The sequence below is a fragment of the Eucyclogobius newberryi genome, unplaced genomic scaffold (assembly GCF_026437365.1).
Source record: "Eucyclogobius newberryi isolate DKJ021-1_F unplaced genomic scaffold, fEucNew1.0.hap1 SCAF_1, whole genome shotgun sequence".
NCBI lineage: Eukaryota > Metazoa > Chordata > Actinopteri > Gobiiformes > Gobiidae > Eucyclogobius > Eucyclogobius newberryi.
Window position 1 is genome coordinate 4,659,406 of NW_027315723.1, and position 24,451 is coordinate 4,683,856.

The 24,451-nt window shown below is 39.0% G+C and overlaps 2 protein-coding genes across 12 annotated transcripts in view; both read right to left on the bottom strand.

The window, feature by feature from the left end:
• Positions 1–24,451, bottom strand: part of mbnl2 (muscleblind-like splicing regulator 2) — an 81,703-nt gene that overhangs the window by 53,162 nt on the left and 4,090 nt on the right. For 10 of the 11 annotated variants that reach the window (XM_072442483.1, XM_072442884.1, XM_072442569.1 and 7 more), the window contains exon 2: positions 8,917–9,610. In XM_072442483.1, the coding sequence (XP_072298584.1) occupies positions 8,917–9,090 (174 nt within the window). In that variant the 5' untranslated portion in view covers positions 9,091–9,610. Of the gene's footprint in view, positions 1–8,916; positions 9,611–21,105; positions 21,274–24,451 lie in introns of those variants that run through there. The other variant, XM_072442322.1, reaches the window with a different exon arrangement.
• The window catches only part of LOC140363199 (zona pellucida sperm-binding protein 3-like), a 48,725-nt gene continuing 33,744 nt past the window's right edge, over positions 9,471–24,451 (bottom strand). The window contains exon 10 of the mRNA XM_072449620.1: positions 9,471–9,610. Coding sequence (XP_072305721.1) covers positions 9,471–9,610 — 140 coding nt within the window. The remainder of the gene's footprint in view (positions 9,611–24,451) is intronic.

Here is a 24,451-nt window from a genome sequence, read left to right on the forward strand (position 1 = left end):
ATGCTGTAATGTGTCTATGAGACCGACGCTCCAGATCAAACACATGCTGCAGACCGCGTCTAATCTTCCGCCGGCTTCATACGGGTAACGGGTGGATTGGTCTGTACTGGACAAAACTAAACAAAGTCTAAACAAGGACTAAACAAGAACTGAACCGTAGACTTCAACTAGGGCTAAAACATCATTTAACCAGGACTATATCATGTCTAAATAACCACTGATAAGGGAAATTTCACTAGGTTAGTCGACGTAACGGAGGTTTTGCTTTGAGAACGGTGCGATTGTCAAAGTGTGAACACACCAGCTCAAGCCTGGAGGGCAGAGCCAACTAAAGAATAGGTGGTCTTGGAGTGTCTTCTCCTATGTGCGGGGTGAGTGTGGTGTGAAATCAGTGGACCTCAGGCCGACCTGAACGTGAGCAAAACTTCTCCCGGCGCAGCAGGTAAAGGTTCTTCTGTGTGACGCTGACAGCTTTGTCTCTGCCGCCACCATCACGCATCACTCTCACAAAGCATTTGATAAAAAAACCACTGCTTTCAGCACCGGTTGTTGTCATGGAAATAAGTAAGCTGGTTAGCTGATGCCTCTCATGTGACTTAAGGTGCTGCGTTTGGGGAGAATGAAGAGCAATGCATGTGAACTGCTGACTGACCCAAAAGTGAAGTAAACAGAACTAAATCTAGAGCGCGCCAGGGCTGCTCCACTAACGTGTGATAATGACCTAAAAAAGACAGTGACACCACGAGAGATGCTTTAAACCAGGTTTAAACCAGGTCTAAACCAGGTCTAAACCAGGTCTAAACCAGGTCTAAACCAGGTCTTAACCGGGACTAAACCAGTTCTAATTTGAGATCACACCTATCATCTTGTGAAAGTAGATGGTAAAGCAGTGGCCTGTTGTCATAATATGGTCAAAGTTGCATTTGTTACCATCAGTTTGCTTTAAAAAAAAAAAAAATGACATACTATTTTGACTGAGCCTTCAGTTTTGGTTAAGAACGTGGGCATCAATCATGTCAAAAAACACCAGAAAGTTTTCACCATCTCCTCTGATGCTAAAATTAATCTGAGGTCAGCGCACTATCAACAAAATTTTTGACAGATTTGGGTCTTGCATTTTCAACTATACTGCCACATGCTAAAATGATGCTTGTTCCACATGTTATTACAAATCTCACTTATATGTAAAGAACTAGTTTCACTGTTATAGAGACTCTTCCAGGAGCGACATGTTAAGATCAGCTGCTACGCACACAGCCTGGTACTGATACAAACCTTCTATCCCATTCATTTTTAGAATGAGGCAGCAAAACAAAGACATGAATTTTGCCATTTGTAGACAGAGAAGACAAATGGATGTTGTTTGTGGAGTTGCAAAGTTTCTAATAAATATTGCCAGATTTGTTTAGTAAAATTAAGATTCAGTTCACTTACATTTTAAACTCATTCAGGAGCATTAATAGTTAACAGCTAAACTAACAAGAAGACACCCATTATTTACAGAACATTTGTGTAGAGGTTTAAAGAACAGCTTTTATTCACACTTGATGAAGATACGGGGATAATCAATGAACCTTTTAAACCTATCAGACATTTGAAGACTTTTAGTCATACTATGCAGCCGAAATTCTTGTTAACTCAGTTGTAGCAAATATAACTTGTCAGATAGTTTGTTTTGGGGCGAAGCGCTCATCAAAGCGCCGCGTGTTGGACTTTTTGGGGTTAAGCGTGAATCCAAAGCTCCTCTGTGAAAACACAGCCACATGTTTGTAATGGACCAAGGTGTGGCCCAGTTTGAGAGGATTAAGGAGAGGAATGTGGTACGGCCCAAAGTTTAAAAAAAGAGATGAGAGGGAAGAGAGAGGAAAAAGAGAGAGCGAGAGAGGGAAAGGAGGATCTTTAGGGATCTCAGATTAAACGCAAACTAGAACTAAAAGTAAACCAGGTCTGACATTGGTATAGATTAGAAATAGAAAGTAAGTATTTAAAATTGTACTTGGAATTTGTGATGGCTCAATGTTACATTTATGATTTATAAAGGACATAGTCTTTACGATACCATTATAAACATAGTGATCTTAGGTTCATCGTGGTACATCATCTTCTAAACCTATCCATGGCTAATTCCATTTTGCATAAAGTAGGAAACAGACATTTTTTTACTTGTCCGGCGATCACTCTTTCATACACCAGCATACATGGACACTGGGTGAAAGTGGGTGACGTGTCTTGCCCAAGGTCACAACAACAGAGTCCACTACCGCCCCCCTGTGGCTCCTGGCATTCCAGTGGTCACCCGTCCAAGTGCTAACCAGGCCCATCCGTGCTTTGCTTCAGAAATGTGACGAGATTGAGCATGATGGCCACACAATTCATATTCCCATTCCACAACAAAGAAAGACACACACTTTTCTGGTCTCCTCCACACGCCTGAGATGAAGATGTTCTGAGGAGGGAGAATCAAGGCTGTTTCCATCACAAGGGAGTGAGTCTTCTCATGGGACACGGGCAAGAAGTAAATCCCCTCCACGCCGAATCTGTGGAGCTATAGTGTCTGCGCCGGGGCCCCAGTGTGTGTGACAAGCCCAGACGCCCCCCCCCCCCCCCCCCCCCCCCCCCCCCCCCCCTCTCCTGGATCTATAGAGGAGGACTGAGGCGTGGCACTCACCTGCGCAAATCTTAGACAACAAGACTTAAGATTCCTGAGATCAAATTGAATGCAAAAAAGAGTGCAGAATATAGCTTTATTTGGGACAATCAAGTTTGACAAAAGCATCATTTTTTTATAATTTGCTAATAATTGTTGATGTTATCTTTGGCATAATGTTGCGTATATTCTTTTCATGTTTCATGTCCAATTTAAATCGACACAAACAAAAAAAGACTGTTGTGATCATGGTTATGTCAAATCATATATTTTAACAGTTACACCAAAACCTGAGGAGCTCATCTTTGGTTTATGCACTATGAAGAGCTCCCGGGTTATGGGTTCAGGCTAAAGGTCAAAACTATTTTTATATTTGTTTTATTTTAAGTGTAAAATTTTTATTTTCTGTGGAAGCTGTATTTGATAAGAAAACTTAAATTCTGAATAATGTTCAAATGATTCTTTAAGATCGATTTATTATAAACATAGCACATTTGGAGTGACTGTCCTACTGTGTGACAGAAGCATGTTAAAATAATGGACTCACACCTAAGATGACAAAAAGCTTTTAAGAACCTATTTGTTTTTGGTATTTTACGACAAAGGGCTCTCTGAATACTGCGTTAGAAGAGCAGCAGAGAGAACGCATGTCTAAAGTGTCTAACTGCAGTCTGTCTGATCCACATGACCAGCGTGACTTCGGTTAATGGAGGCATCCAGATCCTTTCACCATCTGCCTCTCAGTCCCATATGAACAAAAACATAAAATAAACATGTATTCAGATTCAATATCAGTTTAATTGCCAAAATATGGTTATGACTAAATTTGATTGACTTGAATAACATTATGAAACATGAATAAAATATTGGCATATAGTAAAACATTATTTTGTTATCTTTATTTTGACTTTTGACTTGTCTTCTTTTGCTTCAATGCATCCCCGTCTGTATGATTGTCCTTACACAGATAAAGTAGCTGGTTCTATTTTAAAAAGATGAATGTATAAGAATATTTGTTCTGCCTGTGTGGACTTAAATAATTCCCTGGACAGGACTGTATAGAAGAGAAGAGCCTAAAGCAGCAGAAACACATGAGTCTGTAAAGAGGAGGCGGTTTCACCGTCATCATTGTCATGCAAAACCCAACAGAAATGCAAAGCAATGGGATTGTAGTAGATCTACTACTACTACTACTACTACTACCACAACCACTCCCACTACTACTACTACGACTAGCTTAACATGATCTAAACATGATCAATCCAATACAAAACAAGGTTTAATCAAGACAAGCTCAAATTGTAAAAAATAGGACAACAATTATGTTGCTAATAGATTAATCCAGCAATTATTCTTTTGATTAATTGAGTTATTTAGATTGTGAAAGGCCAGTGAATATGACATTTTTAACCAAACTGACCAAGAAAAAACTAAAGTAAAGCTCTTGAAGCCATCCTGATGGAATGTACTTACTGACTAAATTGTTTTTCCATCAAAAACACTAAATGTACTAGTTCACTGTGTCATTTTGATGTTATTATTGCTTGGTCTGAGCCATGGAAACAATTACCTCAATCATTTGTGGTGAACTGATTTTCTTTTGTTTTTTTAAGGCTAAAATGAGAACTAAACTTGCACAAAAAACAGGTCTCGAGAGAAACAAACCCAGAACTAAACATGGACTGTCCAATTCTGAGACCAGAACTTTAACTAGTCTAGTGGGAAACCAGGGCTACACCAGATTTAAACCAGGTTGAAACACATGAGATCCAGCATAAGAGCCCTACTTAAAACTATAACATTACCCATCACATCTTGAAAACCCCTTTAGTCCAACCGAGAGCCTAGTTTATTTTACAGAGGAAGTCTCGGTCTCTGGCCCCCTGGTTTCCACACCATTACTCCTGTATCGTCTTCCTCTTAATCGAGCCATATGCTGCCAACCAGGTTTTTGGACCAAGATCACAGGAAAACCATTAAAACAAGTGAACGTACCTAAAACGGACTAGGGAGTATCTAGTCACTATTCAAGTATACTTTAAATTGCATTAAAAAGTTGTAGGTTTGTGCAAAAAATCTAAAAATCGACTAAAATGTTTTTAAATTAAGACGATTAATTTCCTTTCAAAGATTGCCACATCTATCTGCTTCTCCTGAGGGTTCATACTTCACAGTGAATGGTTAAACTCACCGATCACTCACAAGGAAAGACAGAGCCTGGCCAATAAGGAGCGAGTGGGGAAAAGTGATGTCAATGCACTTGGTTTATTTTGATTATACAAACTAAACTAAAACAGAATATTGACGAAATCAGGACTAAACAAAGTACAAACTAGGACTAATAAAGACTTGAAAAATAGGCCTGGAAAACAAAAAAACAGGTCCTCATTGTAAACTAATCTAAACTAGAACCAAACCGTAGGCTTCATTAGACAGGAGATGACAGTTTTTGAAATGGAGGGTGAGAGAGAGGGGAGGACATGCAGACAATTGTTGGAATGGGGAATCGAACTCAAGACACTGTGGCCGGCTGTACTAAGACAAGGGGACAGGGACATGTTCTGAACTAGGCATAAAATAGGACTAAACTGTCCAACCCATGTCTAAACAAAGGGCTGTTTGAGAACCAGAGTCATGTACACATTTTCCCATGACCAGAAGGGCATCCCAGATTTCTCACAGTGACAGACGGTCCCTGAATGCAGCACGAATGATCCAGTGTGACTTTGAAACGGTCCAATCATGTTATGCACAGATGTATCGATCTCAATTGGGCTCGACTGTTCGCTCGTTACAGTCGACAGCGGGGGAGGGGCATTCAATACTTTTCAACGCAACCAGCCATGTCGAGTTTTGACAAGTCTAATTTATCATGACGCTAAATACAACCGATTATGTTTGAATTGTTTAGTGTTTCTTATTAGGCAAGGCAAGTTTATTTGTAGAACACAAGGCAATTCAAAGTGCTTCACACAGCAGGAAAAATGCATTAAAATCACAAGGAAATTACAGAAACAGAAATACAATCAAATTAACTAAATTAAAAAAATATAATAATAAATAAAATAAAATAAATAAATAAAAAAAATAAATAAATAAATAAAATAAATAAAATAAATAAAATAAATAAAATAAATAAAATAAATAAAATAAATAAAATAAATAAAATAAATAAAATAAATAAAATCGGACCACATTGGCAGGCGTTCCAGACACTCCTTCCCATATTTATTTGACATTGCAGCTTGACAGGTGTCTCCGGGATGGACACATCACTTTTAGATTGATTTGTTCCCATATCTGCGCGCTTTCTGCAAACTGCATTAGTATTGTAGTCCATGGTTTTCTACGAGTCTCAGTTTGAGCACACAATTCACCTACGGTAGTGCAAATAATATAGAACAAAGTCTAAGTCAAATGTGTTCTCTGCATTTGACTCTTCCTTCAGTGTCTCGGGGTTAGAGCAGATCTGAACCAGGATCTTGACCAGGACCGAGCAGGAGGATTAGACTACTGCGCTTGTTTTAGGTCGATGGGGAAACCAGAGCACAGACAGGGAAAACATGCAAACTACCACTATAACTTGAGCAGAGTTTCAAACATCTCATTTTAATATTGCAAAATGATGTCGTTTTATGCCTACATTTTTTTCAATAATAGCTCAGTAAGACAAGAACTACAAAAACATACATAATTGTTAATACATGTTACTGATTTTAAGAATACATATGATGCTTGTGTCTGCTACGACATAAGGCAATAAAATAAACATATACGCTGACTTCCGGGTTGAAAACGATGGCACTGTTTTCCGCCTGCCCCGCTGCATCGCCATGAACGCCATGAACGCCATAACAACAAAGAGCCGCTCTGCCAGACCATGCTGAGATGCAGACCATGATAGAGAGCACTGGATTTTTGTCCCCTGTGCCAACATGTCCACACAATGCTGAGTTTTCAGAGCAATGCCTTGATTGCGGCAGAATAAAGACACTCAAACATGCACGGATCACTCTAAATGCAACTTTCAGTGGAAAAATGGAGAAGAATACATTGAGTGGAGAGAAAACAGTTGTAAGATGGTTAAAAACGCGTTAAACGTATTTTTCCCTCGTCATTTTTTCTCATTCAAAACTCCCATACAGTGTAGTTTTTTCCAGTTCAACTAACTTCAGTCTCGTAAAGCTGTGCACCTGAAATTGTGCTTGTTCTTTAAAAAACGACTGCCCTGCTGCACCACAGTCCCAGCGTCATGCTCCAGTTTCTCAGGCCATTTATCATTGTCACTGTTATTTTGTTTATTTTTCCCGCACAGCTTGGAATTGATAAGGGAGCTTCTTCGTGCTGTTTTGACATTCTACAGGGGAAAGTGAAAACGAACGCGCAAGGACTGACTTTTAATACGCTCAAATGAAACATGACCAAAATCTAGATCTTATTTCCAAAGACATCGCAGCTATTGACGAGCTATAGTCTAAGTAAACAAATGCGTGGTGGCAGGTTGTTGCGTGCTTATGGTGCGTAGTGCTGTAAACATGATGGATCTGTACAGGCCCGCGGACCATAAACAACGCATTCGACAGCTGAGGAGGGTCTCGAAATAGAAACTGCAATGACTTAAGGCGATCAGATGTTGCTCGCTAAGTTTTGATGATTGACGTGCTTTGGCAGAGGTGCAAAGATGCTGAAAAGCAGTAGTAGTATAAGTGTTGTACATTCAAATCGGGTACAATCAATGTAGTGAATGTAGAAACTACCGAAATATACACTTTGTTGTTGTTTTTACAAAAACTGTATTCATTATAAACTATTTATTTGAATATATATGTAATTTGTTACTTTAAGCGTATTGTTGAGGTGGGGGGTATAGTGTAAAATGGATAGCATTGCAATTGTTGTTTTGGAGATTTGCAAAATTAGAATAATGTGTACAATAATTGAACCTCAACCAAAACATTCACAAAGACAGATGCGCACATTCCTGATGCATTGTTGTCGCAATATTGTTATCAAGATAACAGATTTGTCATTCTCGTTCACGCCTGTAAACTTTATGATAACATTATGTCATTGACCAACCAGCAAGAAGCAAAAAGAGGTTATAAAATGTTATTATAGGCAATATCAATACCATAGAAAGACAAAAGCAAACGTGCGGCTGCAAAGTATTTAGTGAATATAGTTTTACAGTTACAGCCAAAAATCTACACACAGGATAATAAAAATGACTTAGAAGGTTTTAAGTCTATAATAATTCAAACAATGTTCCTGAAAGTGATTTATTTCCCATGTGTTACTTTCTCTTCTCAAGGGAAATGACAACAGTGGACATACACAACCCTCAGCTCTAAAGTTCAAAGGTCACAGGGGAGCGGCACACATGCTAATTCCAGCTGACAGCTAACACCCAGCGCTAACATTTTACATCGTGGGTCTAAAATGGTCCCAAAGAGGCGTCACCCTGCCACCCAGGTGTCCAACCTGCTCTAAATCATTAATGAGGGGATAACGAGCAGGAGTTACTGTATATGGGCGCCACAAAACTATGTGTAGACTTTCTGACCCAAAGATCCTATCAAGATTAAACAAGGATTAAACCCTGGTTTAATCCTTGTTTAGGGCTGGGCTGGACCAGGGCTGGACCAGGGCTGGACCAGGACTGGACCAGGGCTGGACCAGGGCTGGACCAGGGCTTGGGTTAAAGGAGATCCTCGGGCAATGGAACCATCTCCTGACAGTGACAGGGGCAGAATACCATATTTTCCGGACTATAAATTACACCTTTTTTCATAGTTTTGGCCGGGGTGCGACTTGTACTTATATTCATACTTATATACTTATATACTTATACTCCGGAGCGACTTATATGTGATATTGTTTGTTATTTTCACACTTGCAACCGCATTTCATACTCCAGTGTGACTTATATATGTTTTTTTCTTCTCTATTATGCATTTTTCTGTTGGTGCCACTTATACTCCGGAAAATACGGTACATCCATTTCACAAGTAACAGACAGATCTTGTTTCTAATCTGTGGAGAGGTTTAAATTGTACACATTCTCTTTGTGTCCGATGTTTAACCCTCGACACACATTTACAGGCACATTTCTGTTGATTATTGTCATCAGGTATTTCTGAAAAGAATCAAGATATTATTTTTTTTTGTCAATATTGTCTAACTGTAATATTATAATAGCGTTAGTTCGGTCATGTTAGTGTTACAGTCAGATCGGCCATTACAGAAACCATAAAGTTTACTCTTCTTACCTTTAATGAGTCGAAACATGCGATGACTCTGCCGTTGTCCACAGTGCAGCTTTTGGGCGGATGAGCGAACTTGCATTCCTCGTCGCTTCTCGAACACGTCCCTCTCTGAAACTGTCTACACACCTCCAGCGTCAACCATTTTGTGTCCCGCATCGACGCAATGTTTAGAGCCATAATGTCGGCAAGCAAAGTCCCCGTCGCCAACCGTCAATCCTCCTCAATGACAGCTCCTTATTGTTTTTAAAAATGGCAAAAATGCTAAAAAAAAAATCCTGAACATGTAACTTAAAAAGTCCAGAAAGGGTTTTTCCTTGTAATTACGTTATTATGTGTGGGTTTTATAACAAACATGGACAGTTGTAGGTTTGTTAATGAGCCAATTTATAAATTAAACCAGACAAAATGGGAATATAAGAGGTGGCATCGTTTGAGTTTAAAATAATTGCAACCAACTAACGAAATGTCCCCAAAATGTCCGTGGAATGAGCGATTATACCTGGATGCGGTGCTATTTTAAGCAGCAATACAAAATGGCTTTCTTTGTTCACGCCTGTTCAAAAACCTTGATAGCAGCGCGGAGTGGAGCAGAAGAAATAGGTCCGAAAATCATTCCAATAAACCTTGATTTTGTTCTTTTTTTTTGTCGGATTTGTCTTCAAGTAGGAGGCGGTCTCAAAAGGCACTTTCCGTCGATCTGTAACGACACAAGAGAAGAAGAGAAAAAGGGAGAGTTATTTAGGGATGAAGTGAAATGGCGTTAGAAGTTTATGTGACAAGCTCAAACAAGATTTAGTGAGCGTAAGAGAAAGAGTATTCAAAATGCAACTTAGAACGGAATTTGATTGATTACTAAAAGAACAAAAAGGCGTTATTATTATTAAGAATTTAATTGTGGTAAATGTTCTTTCTCTTCTTTCTTTTTCACCTGCCGGACATTCGGACAGCGCTAAAAACACCACGGCTCCCTAAACAGTGGCTCATGTGGGGAACAGTGCGGACATTTGGACGCTGCTTTTACCCAGCCGTCATATTGAGGTATAAAAGGTCGAATGGAGGATGGTAACGGCTTCAGTGTGTGACAGTGATCTAATAGAAGAGGCAGTAAAGCTATGGGACCAATGGAAACAGCAGAAACAGCAGTAACACAGAGAGGAGCTGCGCCATGGAGACAGATGACTGAGCCTGAAAAGCATTACCAGGCCAATCTGACCCCGCACACAGCATACGTGACAAAGCACTTACATGACATCAGCACTGGACACGGCGGAGTCAGTCGTTATGTTCGGTCACTTTTATTTGAAAAACCTTTCGATGAATCAATTAGTTGTTTGAATCACGAATGGTCCAAGAATATGAGATTTTATTTGAAATGTATTTGACCCAGATGAATCAAAAGTGATTCCGCTTGCTAGGTTTTCATAAATCTTTCTTTTGATTCTGATTATTTGGGTTGAAAATGTGATTATATTGTGGAAGGACGCGAGTGGTGGTGGTAAAAAAAGCGTTTTAGCCACAGCTGCCCTGGGGTTGAATGACAAAAGCGAGGCTGCCAATCTGCCATCAGCCACTATGACCAACACTTCATACAAGGCAAGGTGAAGTGTCTTGCCTAAGAGCACAACAATGCTATTAATATATTCTTAAGTAACATTGTTTTTCGAAATATCAAAACGAAAGTGAAATAAAAATCTATCAATACATATCCATTATAAAATAGTTAAAAAATTAAATTAATTAAAAAGCTTTTGCCATGAAGTTGAGCAACGTAAGCGATCCTATTAGTAACGGAAAATTCCAAACATATAGACTCCAAAAACCGGTGACTTTTTAATCTTGTTTTAATCTAGTCAGCGAACGCACAAGAGTCTCATTGTTTACAAGGGGACTTCCAATAGGGACTTCCCAGTTTACCATAACACTATGTTCATATCAAACCACTGAAGCTCACACTTTTGAGCATCACTTCAGTCAAACAGGAGCACGATGGGAGCCGCACGATGGGAGTAAATGTGTCAGATGGAAGAGTTAAGGCTTGAGTCACACTTCAGCTCGGTTATGGGGGACGCTTTGTGTGTGAAGTGCAGATCGTGGAACATTTAAGAACATCATCTTATTTCTACAGAAGCAGCTTAAGCTTGTCACAGCCCGTTCATTGTTTTAAAGCAAAGACGTGGTGTAGTTTTAATGGGAATATGAAGTTTCATTTCACAACCACACCTCAGAACATTTTATTTAATGACAATTAAAGAAGATTTAAGCTATTATTGTTAACATGTATTTAGTATTTTATTTCACAAACTATTTATTACAGATTTCATGCATATGGTTTCTTGGCTCCTCAAGCTAAAAATGGAAAATGAATAAAACAATGTATATATTTACACTTAAACATGTTCTGTGTAATTTTTCCAGGGAGGGTCAGCCACCTGCTTGTCTACATGATGTTATTGCTTTGCCTGGAATGTTCCACAGTAATGTATGTAAAACGCAATGGAGACAAACAAGTGAGGCCACCTGCCCAGCTTATAGGTCAGATCTGTGGAATAGCAAAGCTGCCAACAGAAAGAATGTATGTTTTTCATGCTATTTTTGAGCTACAACAACCTATGTCCAATGGAAATAAACGTGAGATGGATACATTTAATGCCATGCTGCGGAATATTCCAGGCAAAGATATAAAACCTCCATGAAGGCCCAACACCAGACCAACATCACATCAAGTCCAAATCAAAAATGACTCGCATGATGATCATTCAAATCGAAATTCAAGTTTTAATTCCACATTTGTCCCGTTTTGCAGTGAATCTTTTAACGGAACATTTGACAGTCCATTTTACTTCGTGTCTTGTTCCCATTCTCTCTCCCCCTGTGTAGTTAACAGTAAAACACTTCCAGATGCGCAGCTCCCACTGCAGTAGCTAAAGGTCATTTCCTCTGACTCTTGTGTGAGCCGATAGGGCAGGGCAGTGTGGTCGACAATGTGTATCACGATAAAAGAGAAGATGTACATCACACAATATCACTGACAATATAACTGATGCAAGACGAAAATACTTAGACTTAATACATAGTAGTCAAAGTCACAGTTATAAATTCTACTTCCACTCCCCACACATAATGTTTTTAGCCTCTACAGTCAGTGTTCTTTTTGTACTTTGACGGACATTTGAAGCTGGGGTAAGATGAAGACGTTGAACAGTTTTAGTTTCCCGTTTCCTGAGTTTCAACCTATGGTAAATGTGATTATTTGTGACAGATCTGGCATTATATCAACATTGAGATCACCAATAGGAGGTTTAGCTGATATTTTTTCACCCTTACCTCTCTTGTATCCAGCTACACTGCAACTCTTGCCCATCATTGTCCAGTGCTAATTGTATTGTCCTTTCTAATCATATTACATCCATAAGCAGCTTCCGCCCTCTTCCTCCAGGCTAGATTTAATTTCACACGTCTCTCGGGGCATAGACAAAATCTCACTAGAGGAGACTGTCAGGTAGGACCGATTCAGACACGACCTTTCTCAATTAATCCCGGCTTATTTTTAGACAACATATTCCAGCTGTCAGCCAGGTAACCTAATTCTGTGACATGCAAAAAAAGGGACAATGGTGGCAGTTATCTAGGATTAAATGAAGAATTGAGAGAACAAATGATGGCAATTTGAGATCGTATTAAAGGAGAAGTAAACCTGGTTAAGTGCGAGTTTAGTGCTAGTTTGATCCTAATTCAGCAACCCTGCTTTTGTTTTTTATGTGGACCTGGTTAAGATCATGCTTATCTCTGATTTTGTTCAGTTTTTTTCTTGGGGCTGGGGTAGTTATGGCCGGTTCCATGCCATAGAGTGGAACTTTAAAGACGAATTTTGAGACGAGCAGGTGGCGCATCCTCCACGAGAAAGGTTAGGCTAAATACATAGTGCACCTTTAATACAACAAACTATTATGTTTCAAGGCAAATATACAAAAACTAAAAGTGAATACAGTTCATAGTAGGAGCCTGAAACCCTAAATGTGCAGCTAATGCGGACTGGACTGTTGCTTGTTCAAAACAGGTTATTTTGGATGTGTAGCTGGAGGAGCCACTGTTTGCAATTGTTGCTTGGAAACTCAATGTTACTGTGGAGATGAGCACAACACTGAGTCAACCCAAAGCTATGATTGTAAAAAAAAATAAAGAGGTTTTGAGAATTCAGCCAAAACTTGAGATTGAAAGTGCGTTGGTTATTTGAAGCTACTTAATTCAAGAAACTGTAAAATAATATAGTCATTGCAATACTTACATTTAAACCGTCCAGCTATAGTTCAGGTTTAGATCTAGTCAATCTGGTTTGGATCCGGATCAGTTCTAGTTTACATATGATTGAGAGTTGGTTAAGTATTTTAGACCTAGGTTTGTTCTGGTTTAATCATGGTTTAGTCCTTGTTTTGACATCACTTATTCCAAGTTTAGATCTAATTTGGTTTTGTTTACATCCTGACCTTAGCCTGGTTTAGTCCAAATTTAGTCCAGTTATATAAACCTGGTTTAGTCTTGGTTAAGCCCAGGTTAACAACTGGTTTTCCTGGTCATAATTTAAAAGTGGATGTTTCTAATTTGGCCCTGGTGAAGTCCCCCTGGTTTAGACCATATTTAGTCCAGATTAAGATAAAATAGGATATTCCTTTATTGTCCACACATGGGGAAATTTCGTAAAGACATTATAGACATGGTTTAGCTCTGCTATAGCATGGGTTAGTTCTGCTCATGTACAATAGTGCTGTCTCTATCCGTGGTTAGTCCTTGAGATAACTTTTGTAAAACAAAATGCGCTTTTTATCATTTAAATGACCAAAACATGCTATTTCTATGTTATATCTATTGCAACCATGTCCTCCAGTGCAGCTGAAGGTTGGCACAAAGCAATCCTTGTTTGACTTTAGCAGCAGCCAAAACTAAATTTGAGATAACGGTGGTTTAAGGTCATGAGAGCGAGCAACAATTCCAGACATGGAAGGTATTCAAAACAAGGTGATGTTTAAAAGAGGCACCAGTATATGAGAGAGAGATTACAGAGTGAACTGCCATGCTCGATGATGGCTCGCATTTTATTGAGCCTGGCTTAGTTCTGGTTCAGTGACTTCAGTCGTGGTTTAATCTAGATTAAAGTTGGACTAAGAAAGAGACTAAAGGGATGTGACAATTGTCAGTTTTTCCAACCATTTCTGAAAATAAGAAATATGCCTTCTACAGCAGGGTTTACACTGGGTTTGACAAAAACCTCTGACTTTAAAGGGCATTTGACGGGTTTTAACATTTTTACAATTATTGCTTTATTTTAGAGGAGAGTCTCATAGTTCTATACTAGTCAAGCGTTATTTTATAAAGACTTAACCTTTTCCTTTAAAGGGCCAAGATAAATGACAAACTGCTGCAAGGAGGGACACATTGATATTGAGTGTATCAAGTGATTCAATATTATATCAAGTGGGCAAGTTACAAACAGCTCTACTGATTTTGAAAGAAAGGTTGGAACTTATAATTATTTGTTTGGAATTGGCTCCACATTCTTGCCATATTATTGTTATGGCTTCCCGTCTCTTCAGTTGACAACAATCATGTCTACAGACTGATTAATGGCACCATCTTCTGAAGCCAAAGCAAAAAATATAACTTTTCGTTTATGTCTTCTGATAGAGAAGACGTTGAACTTTGTCTAGCGCAAGTGCATCCTCTTATTTTTTTTGTTTTGTGAGGATAAACCCAGTAATTACAGAGATATAAACCCTAAACCAGGTCAACAAATCCGCAGTCTGACAGTTAAACAGCAAATTCAACCATTGAATTCTGACCTGTGTTAATCTAATTTTTTAACTATAGCTTGTGCATGGTTACAAGCGGTTGAACGTATTGATTGTTTTGGCTAATGGACAATAGAAAATACAGTTGATTTGTACTAGATATAGGAATTCTTTAATGCCATAACACAAGAACCCAACCTATTGTAGCTGAAGTTACATATTAAACCCGGTTGAGGTTTGGTGACCCCGTGTGATGGTCAATCAATCATTAATCAATCAAGATAAATAGCTAGATAGTTAGCTAGCAAAGATAGATAGCCAAAGATTATCTGTACATATTAATATAAAAATAATAATGACACCGGGTTTAGTCAAGGTAAAACCCAGTTAGTCTTAGTTTCTACATGGTTATTAAGTCTTGGTTTTATACTGGTTTGTTGTTGTTGACCATAGCTTTGAGCACTAAATTAAAACTAAATACCGGTAGGCTAATCTACATTCACCATCTGTCTTTACGACACATTTATGACCCACATCTAAACCAGGTCCAAACTGAATATTCAGTAGGTTCACATCTTTTTGCTTGTACCAACGGCAAATCAGTATCTTATCATTGCAAGCTCTGAACAAACAGAAGATCAAGTGTTAGCGATACGTTAGCTAATAGGCTAACACACAGCACATGCAGAGGTCAACGTGATGACTTTCACTTCCTGCTGACTCCTGTTCAATTAGCTCAAAATGACAAGCTAATGCCCCACCAGCTGCTGCTAATATAAGGGCTGGTGGGGGCTATAGAATCTAATGCTACAATGGCGTTGTCATACAAGCTGTTGAACGTATTGATTGTTTGGGCTAATGGACAATAGAAAATACTGTTGATTTGTCCTAGATTGAGTCTCGGTTGAGTCCTGGTTTAGTCCGACAGCAAATTTTAGCCCAGGTTTAGTCCACATTTACTACAGTGTTAATCCTAGTTTAGTAATGACTTAGTCCAAACTTAGTTCTGGTTCAGTTCTGGTTTCATTCCGTGCCATGTTTTACTGTTTATTTGAGCTCAGTCCAGTCTTTTTGGGCTTAGTCCTATTTAGTTTTGTTTTTTGGTACAGTTCTGTCTAAAACACATGATCGTGCCTCTTATGGTTCAGCTGATACAATCCGTCACCAAAAGATGATCACATGCTACATGTTTATCTTTTATCTGCTTTACAAAGTTCTATGGATTACTCACATTTGGCCTGGAAGAAGTGACTAAAAGTTAGTAGGGCTAGTAAATGTAATCTGATTACTCTGATTACTTACTATGCCAGGTTCTGTGCGGCCGGCCTCAGTGTTTGTCGATCGATTCCTGCCTCCAGCAATTTGCTGAATGTCTTTCCTGATTTCATCCTACACTGCCCTAGAATCTGATTACAGCCTTACTTTGTAACTTGTTACTGCCCAACTCTGAATTTGGTTGATTGGCATTCAGTTAGGTTGGCATTTCCCTAAATACACTTGATAAGCAGAAGTCCACAGATGCCATGGTATTTTATCTTAGGCAAAGTCGAAACAGAAAAGCAAATTTACTTCAAGCTAAAGCAAACATTGTAATCAGCCAATGAAAACAATTGAGCTAATGTCCATATGACATAAAGGTTCAAACTAAGTTTACCACCCAACTCCCTGGTCCTGGTTTAGTCCTGGTTTAGGCCTGGTTTAGGCCTGGTTTAGGCCTGGTTTAGGCCTGGTTTAGACCTAGTTTAGACCTAGTTTAGACCTGGTTTAGACCTGGTTTAGACCTGCTTTAGTTGTTGTCCCTCCTGTTTGTTCCTGGACTGCAGTGGTCAGCAAAAGCAGTGCTTTAGACCTGGATCCGGGTTAGACCTGGTTCAGCCCAGATGTTGTGGTCCAATAGGCCAAATTAAATAGCACAATGTGTTTTTAACCCTACAGTTTGCTAAATTTGAATATCACAGCTTTTTGCTATTAGTTTATTCTCTGGTTTAGACCTGATTTGAAGCTCGGAGGTGACAGACTTCATGTCTGTGACAGACTTGACAGACTTCATGTCTGTCACCTCCGAGCTTCAAATCCAACTTCCTTAAATAGCATTTTGATTAAATTACCATTATTAGCAAGGTAGCTTTTTCCATTACTGCCTTCAAACTGGGTCTTTTACAATGAGCCTTTCATCTATTCAGCCAGTCAGTTTCCATAGATGTGTTCCACCGGTAGAGCCGTCTGAGAACGGTAAATGACGGAAATGCAATAACGATAATAATATTCATTTTTACTGGGCCAAAACATTCAGCTACTGGACAAAATCTCTTACGGTAAGTTAATATTTGAAAATATCGAAAATTAACCAATACGTTCTGAAGTGTTGCATTTGAAGTCTTAAAGGAAACATTGTGCAAGATAGCCTTTTTTTTAAGCTTTTAACCATGAAATATTGTATATTTGTATCGACAAAGAGCTCTGGATGTGCTGTAGTACGTAAATCATCGCATTTCTGCATCAAATCACGTTCAATTCAACTGCATGCTTACATTGGCGAGGTAGCTTTAGGCTTTTTTTTCCTTCTGCCGCCAGTGGATGTTTAAAGGGCAATAATACCCATACAAATATGCTTAATATGTGCACTTTAAAGTGACTGCCTGTCCAAAAAAAAGAAAAATCCCCATCTAGATTACACTAGAACAGGTCCTCTCCTCCTTCTGGATAACTGCTGCATGGGTGATGATCCTTCAGCTGTAACACAGTATTTAAACCCAACTGATGCAGTGAGTGAAACAAACATGTGGAAAGACAAATCCCGTGGTCATGGAGAGGATGTCAGTATGTTTTAGAAAGGTCAAATCATTGGAATCAAGCAGAGAAAACATCTAAGGAGAAGCAGAAACTAATCTACTACAGATCTGAGCTCCAGTGAGAGTGTTCGGGACGAGCTGGAGAAATATCAGAGCATGTGACTTTTTTTGGGGGGACAGAGAGTGTAGATACTTCATTCTGTTTTGTATTTGTTGCATCTCATGTTCTTCGAGCTATTGTGAGTGTTAACTTATTCTGCAGCTTTAGAGTTATTCTGTCAGTGGCGTAAAGTGGTCACAGTATTATTGTACATCGTAATATTACGATGTAGCAATGTTTCCCATTTCAAATCTGTGATCGAGACTGGGCTAGTACTTTAATCTAGAGAAGGTGAACGTTGCACACTCGGTTTAATACTTCCAAATTATATTAGTAAATACAAAATAGGATGAACCGATGGTGTTATTTAACAAGCTGCTTATTCAAATGTAAAATCAATTGTGTAGGGGCACTTCATTTCCATATAAAAGTGCTAAATTGTGCGGGGCATAAGCTAAACTATAACATCAGGTGGTAGCATTAGCGATTAGCACGGCTGAGTGAGCTGCTAAGACAATAGAAGAATGCCATTGTCAGCAGGTAGCAATGCTTTATGATAATAGCATTAGCTTAGCCTCAGTTTAGCCAATGTGCCACTGTTGCCCCTGCACACGATATTGAACTGTCCCCATGACCTAAATACTCTACTGTCCAGGCAGTGTAATGTGCTAAAAGCTTTGGATAGGATTTGGGATATTAGATTGAGTGCATTGAATGAATTAAGGGAGTATCCATAGGTTGTTGTTTAAATGTTGCCAAGTTAACAAAAAGCAAATTATAACACTATAGTAAAACTGTAACACCATAATGATTGAACAGTGATTTTATTAGATTATTTAACTCTGTGTGTCAGAGTTAAATAAACAGACTTGATTTTCCCCTTCATTAATTTCCAAAAATGTAAACGACCACGTGGTTCCAAAAAAAAGCAGAACTGAACTAGAATTAAAACTAAAATTCTGGACTAAAATGCAGCTAATTTAGGAAAAAACTAAATAATGCAAAATCAGGACTAGACTGAGATTATATTAGGATTAAACAAGGCCTAAAGCAGGAATAAATCAGGTCTAAAGATGAAACAATTGAATACTAAACCAGGACCAAACTAGGATTAGCTGGGACTAAATTAGAACTACAAAAATATCGGCTAAATTGAATAGAAAGCTGAAAATGAATCATCAAAATCAATCAAATAATCAGTTTCCAAGATAGAACACAATATTTTTCTGTGGAAATGCAGACTGGATGATGACTTGATCCCATTCTTCACCACAGGAAGGGCAGGTCTGATGTTCCATTATAGAGAAAACAACTCACTTCCCCAAAAATCCACATCCAGACATTACACCACGATCTGGCCTTTAGCTGCAGGGAAAAGTGACCGCAAAGTGGCCGCTACTAAATATGGAGCACAAGAAAGAGAAACAATACGGCTAAACCAGGACTTAACTAAGACTAAGCCAATGTTAAACTAAGATTAGGTCATGGTTAAACTAAGACCAAACCCAGACCACCCTTCTGGTCTGGAAGGAAGAGTGACCGCACACTGACCGCAACTAAATATAGAACTATAGAAACTGAAGATGAAGGAGGAATAAACAATGAGTAAATCGAGACTAAACAAAGACTAAACGAGGGCTAAACTAGGGCTAAACCATGACGAAACCAGAACTAAACCAGGATTTTAACAAGTGCTAAACCAGGATAAAATCAAAGATGAAACTAAGGCTGAACCAAGACCAAACCAGAGCCAAACCAGAGCTAAATCACAACTAAACAAGGATTATGAACCATTAAAAACCCTTTTGTGTGTGAATGAATGATTGACGGTCTTAAATGCAGCTTATGTCAAATCTAAACTAAGGCTGCACTAGGCCTTAAACAGTGGAAATAAATACTCAACCAAGCTCAAACCAAGATTAAACCAGAATTGTTTCCATGAAGATGTTATTAATATGCTTAGAAAGTTCCGCGGTGTGGTATTAAACAGCACGATTACCAGTTTTCCCAAGGTACAGAACATTTTCAGGTTCAAGTACGTTAAATAACACACTGTGGAACATTCCAATGCAGCTAATTTGAGCGACACAGGAAATGTATCTCTAAACAGGCCATATCTGAACGGTTAATGATGATGTGGCAGGTTTACAGCAAAAACCCAGGTCTAAACCGGGATTATGTCAGATGCCCTCCCTGATCCAAGCCTGAGCGCTCCTGCAGACTCCAGACGGGTAAACGTACTCCTCAAAACTACATTTTTCCAACTAAATTCTCCTTGCACTTTCCTCACAGTGAGTCACCAAAATGGCACATAACACAACACTTTCCTTTCCTCCTCGACAGAGTGAAAAATACAGAGCCGAAGTGACAAAAAGGAAAGATGACATTTGAAGACGTGTAATACGTCGTAATGAATCTGCTAAAAGAATAAAGAACTCCATCACCTGGATGGGGCTGTAGGGGCTACAGCCGTTTAAGGTAGAGGGAGATCTATATTTCACATTTCTACATTTGTATTTGGATTAACTAGGGAGGACTTAATCTGGAATAAACTGGAACTAATATAGAACAAAAACGAGAACAGAACCAGGACTAAACCACGAGCAAAATAGAACTAAACCACGACTAAATCAAAACTAAACCAGAACTTAACTGTAGTAATAGTTATTAATCAAAAGTCAAGCAATTCCAAAACCAGGACATACAAGAGAAATAAACCAGGACTAAACTAGATCTAAACAAGGAACAAAAAATGGCAGATTTACTTTTGGGAATTTTGTGTTTAGTAAGTATTCCACTTAACCAAGATTGAATTAAATAACTCAAACTGTGCAGCCGGTGGTGGAGGGGTTAAGTATATGGTACATAACTATATGCCAGGCTCCATGTGCAGCCGGCCGCAGTGCCGCGAGTTCAAATCTCAACTCTGACAGTTTACTGCATGTCCTCCCTTCTCTCTCACCCCCATTTCACACTCTTCTGTCCTTTCTATGGAGGGGGGGGATCTAAATAAATAACTGACACTAAGTTAACTAAACTGTCTTTAAACTAGGACAAAACCAGGTCTAAACCAGTACAAGACTAAAAGAAGTCTCGTACATACCACTGCAGTTTCTTTTTGAAAGTACAATACAAAAAAAACTTAACCGGGACAAAAATGTAAGAAACAATAATTAGATTTAGACTTTATCTGGACAAAACCAGGCTTTAGCCAGGATTTAACTTGGATTCAATCAGGTTTAAACCAGGACTAAACTGAGACTAAACCAGGACTTACTCCGACTAAAGCACAGAAAACAGCACTTTTTCAAATCCGAACATACATAATCAACTTAACCAAAACTGAAATAAATAACAACTCACTAAATAGACTGAGAGTAAACCGGGTTTGAAGCAGGACTAAACCAGGTCTAAAGGCAGTTGGCTGTCCCACGCTGCCAGCTTTAGTCTTGTCCTGTAGACACAACCTCCCCACCCAGCAATGCAGCAATGCACCATCCGAAAACCCTCTTCTTACCTCAATGTCCTGGAGCTGCTGTTTTCTCTTTTTAGCGTTCTATATTCTTGTGCCAGTTTCCCTAAACATTCCCAAAGGTGACAATCCAAAAAGTAGAATCAGACCATGCCCAGACTAGGATTTCTGCAGTAGCGAGAGTGAGTAACTCTGCTCCTGTTTGCTCCTCTCTTTCTGAATAGCATGCACGGAGAGATAGACAGCCTCTCTTCCTGCCCATAAACACAGCCCGCCCACAAGGAGACGACGGCCAATCAAGGGCTAGAACAGCCCACAAGCAGAGAGGACAGCCAATAGGATGAGAGAGGCGTCTGATTCATGGAGTGGCAGCGATTCGTATTGGAACGAGCGAGAGTGAGAATGACAGGAAAGAGAGACCAGGATTAGATCGGAGCTAAACCAGAGCTAAACCAGGACTAAACCAGGTCTAAACAAGGACTAAACCAGGACTAAACAAGGACTAAACAAGGACTAAACCAGGACTTAACCAGGACTTAACCAGAGCTAAACCAGGACTAAACAAAGACTAAACAAAGACTAAACTAGGACTAAACCAGGATTAAACCAGGACTTAACAAGGACTAAGCCAGGACTAAACAAAGACTACGCCAGGACTAAACCAGGACTAAACAAAGACTAAACCAGGACTAAACCAGGACTAAACCAGGACTAAACAAAGACTAAACCAGGACTAAACCAGGACTAAACCAGGACTAAACCAGGACAAAGCCAGGACTAAACCAGGACTAAACCAGGACTAAACCAAGACTAAACCAGGACTAAAAAAGGACTAAACCAGGACTAAACCAGGAATAAACCAGGACTAAACCAAGACTAAACAAGTACAAAACCAGGACTAAACCTGGACTAAACAAGGACTAAACAAGGACTAAACAAGGACTAAACCAAGACTAAACCAAGACTAAACCAGCACTAAACCAGCACTAAACCAGGACTAAACCAGGACTAAACCAGGACTAAACCAGGACTAAACCAGGACTTAATAGAGGTAGTAGTAATAGTGGGCAAGATACAAAAATATGCTATCAAAAATAAAGATCTAAAGATGTTGTTTGAACTAGTAGTTGTAGTAGTAATAACAGAAATAGTAGCATTAGTGTGATAGTACTGATAAATGATAAATCATTTTACATGCATAATATATGTACAGCCAAGTGAAGAAAATCCAATGATACATGTATTACACTTGATTATACTGCACTTTCTTCCAGCATCATTAGTCTGCTCATATATTCTGTCTCTCGTCCGCTGAATTGGATTTCCGAGGCCTGCCTTATTTGGGTTAATCGGTTGATGACAATACTGTAAAGCAATCCTCCATTTTATCGACCAGACTATTGACAAAATGTCAGCTGATATGACTTTATGGCCCGTATTGAGTTTATATGAGGTTTCAGGGGCAGCCATGTTGGAATGACCTACGTGTTACAAGAAGGAGCAGATGTGTCCTTGTACCATTCTATCTAACAGGGAGTCCCATGGGAATAACACAGCCCCGAAAATACATCGACCCATTAACCCAAATGTTCTCTAGAAGTCCTTTTTACTGGCAGGGCAGTCAAAAATGTGGAAGAAAATCCTTAGTGTGATAAAGAATACCAATTATTTTTCACACTCAGGATTAATTTAGCTGATTTGTTTAAACATTCCATTGAGAACAGTAATTGCACACTTTAATAATTGACAGATTTTATTTTGGGCTAAATATTCACAGTGTATATTTGAAAAACTATTTGATTTTTTTAGAGTAGTACATTCATGTTCGAGTTGTAGAGGGTCAAAAACATATCATATAGATACTTGGTGTTGGCCAAAACTGTGTATGACAGCGTTACTAACATAAAATAAGATAATTTCATCATTACGAGTTTATTACACCTAACGCCGTTATAGTTACTGTCAGTGTAACGGGGCTTGTTATTTTACTACGAGTCGCAGCAGCAGGGATGGCTCAGACACGCTCTCTCGTCTCATTCAGAGAAGCTGCAACGTTTTTGTCTTTGATCGGAAAGTAAACACGAGAAAGATGAGGAATTCGAGGCGGTGATTGGCTAAAAAAAGGGGATTGACTGTTGAGGTGACCAATCAGAAGACGCAAGACTTCACTTTCATTGGTTTAGCAGAACACATGATCATGTACGCTGTTTTCCAAAAGGCACATGGAATTATGCAGCATACAAGTAGATTTTATGGATGAACAAATATTGCGAAGTTGTGGAAGTTTATAGATTGATTAAAAGATGTGAGTCAGGGAATAGTTGATACAGCTGTCTATTTCCTCTACATCATTGCAGTGCAGCCATTTTAACCTCTAGTTTTGTACATGCAAGTGCTGTCATTAGGTGTTTGTTATGTTCTGATATCAGCGTTTGGTAAATGCGCTGTCTAGCCAGTGTCTGCTGCTAAAGATTGAAGATTAAAGACTGTGTTTTTGTGGCTGGCTGCACAGGTGACGTGTGTGCTAACACTGGTTCTGGCTGCATTTGTTAATAAAGAAAATAAGGCTGAATAGAGCTTTTTTTTTACTTGAAAAAGCAGATTGGTGTTTTCTTTTCTTTTTTGACATTTCATGGTTTGTAATTTTGTACTATAGTTACATTAGCTGGTGATTAGTTACTTTCATCACACAATAACGCAATTACTTTTAGGGAGAAGTAACTATTAACGTATTACTCTTTTGAATGTGTTTCACTGTGAATTGCAGCTCATGTTTTCTATGATAGGGTTCATGTTGAGAAGGGTTTAATGGGATTATCCTGCTTTAGGGTTATTTTGTCAGTGGCAGTGGCAAGACAAGTATTATTGTTTATCGCAATATTTCAGCAGTTCAAAGTGTGTTATTGTGATTGGCCGACAGAACTAGGCGTAAACTAGGATCAAAATCAAGCGTAATTAGTGACAAATACCCATTCAATATTGAAACTATATTTTGTAATAATGTGGCACTTCTTATCTTTCTATATATTTACCGCTTTGTAGCTTCCACTGGAAAAGTTTAATCCAGATTCAAAATAAATTGCTGATACATTCCTAATACTTGATTTACTGATTTAACATTACATGAGCCAAGTCCAAGCCGCTCTCCATCATGTGAACGCCCTTGTTATGGTCATTGCATCAGTGTCATTAGCCCTGTCTGGCTCAGTGCAGCTCCCCAGACGCTTCCCCCTCCTCCCCCTCTCCTCCCATCTCCTCTCCTCCCCCTGTCTGCTGATGTCACCCGAATGATGACTCAGAGCTTCATGACTTTTCCACCACATCCATCCATTTATCTATCCGTCTCCATTTTCTCACTCTCCTCGCTCTATAATATCATTTTGTCCTCTCT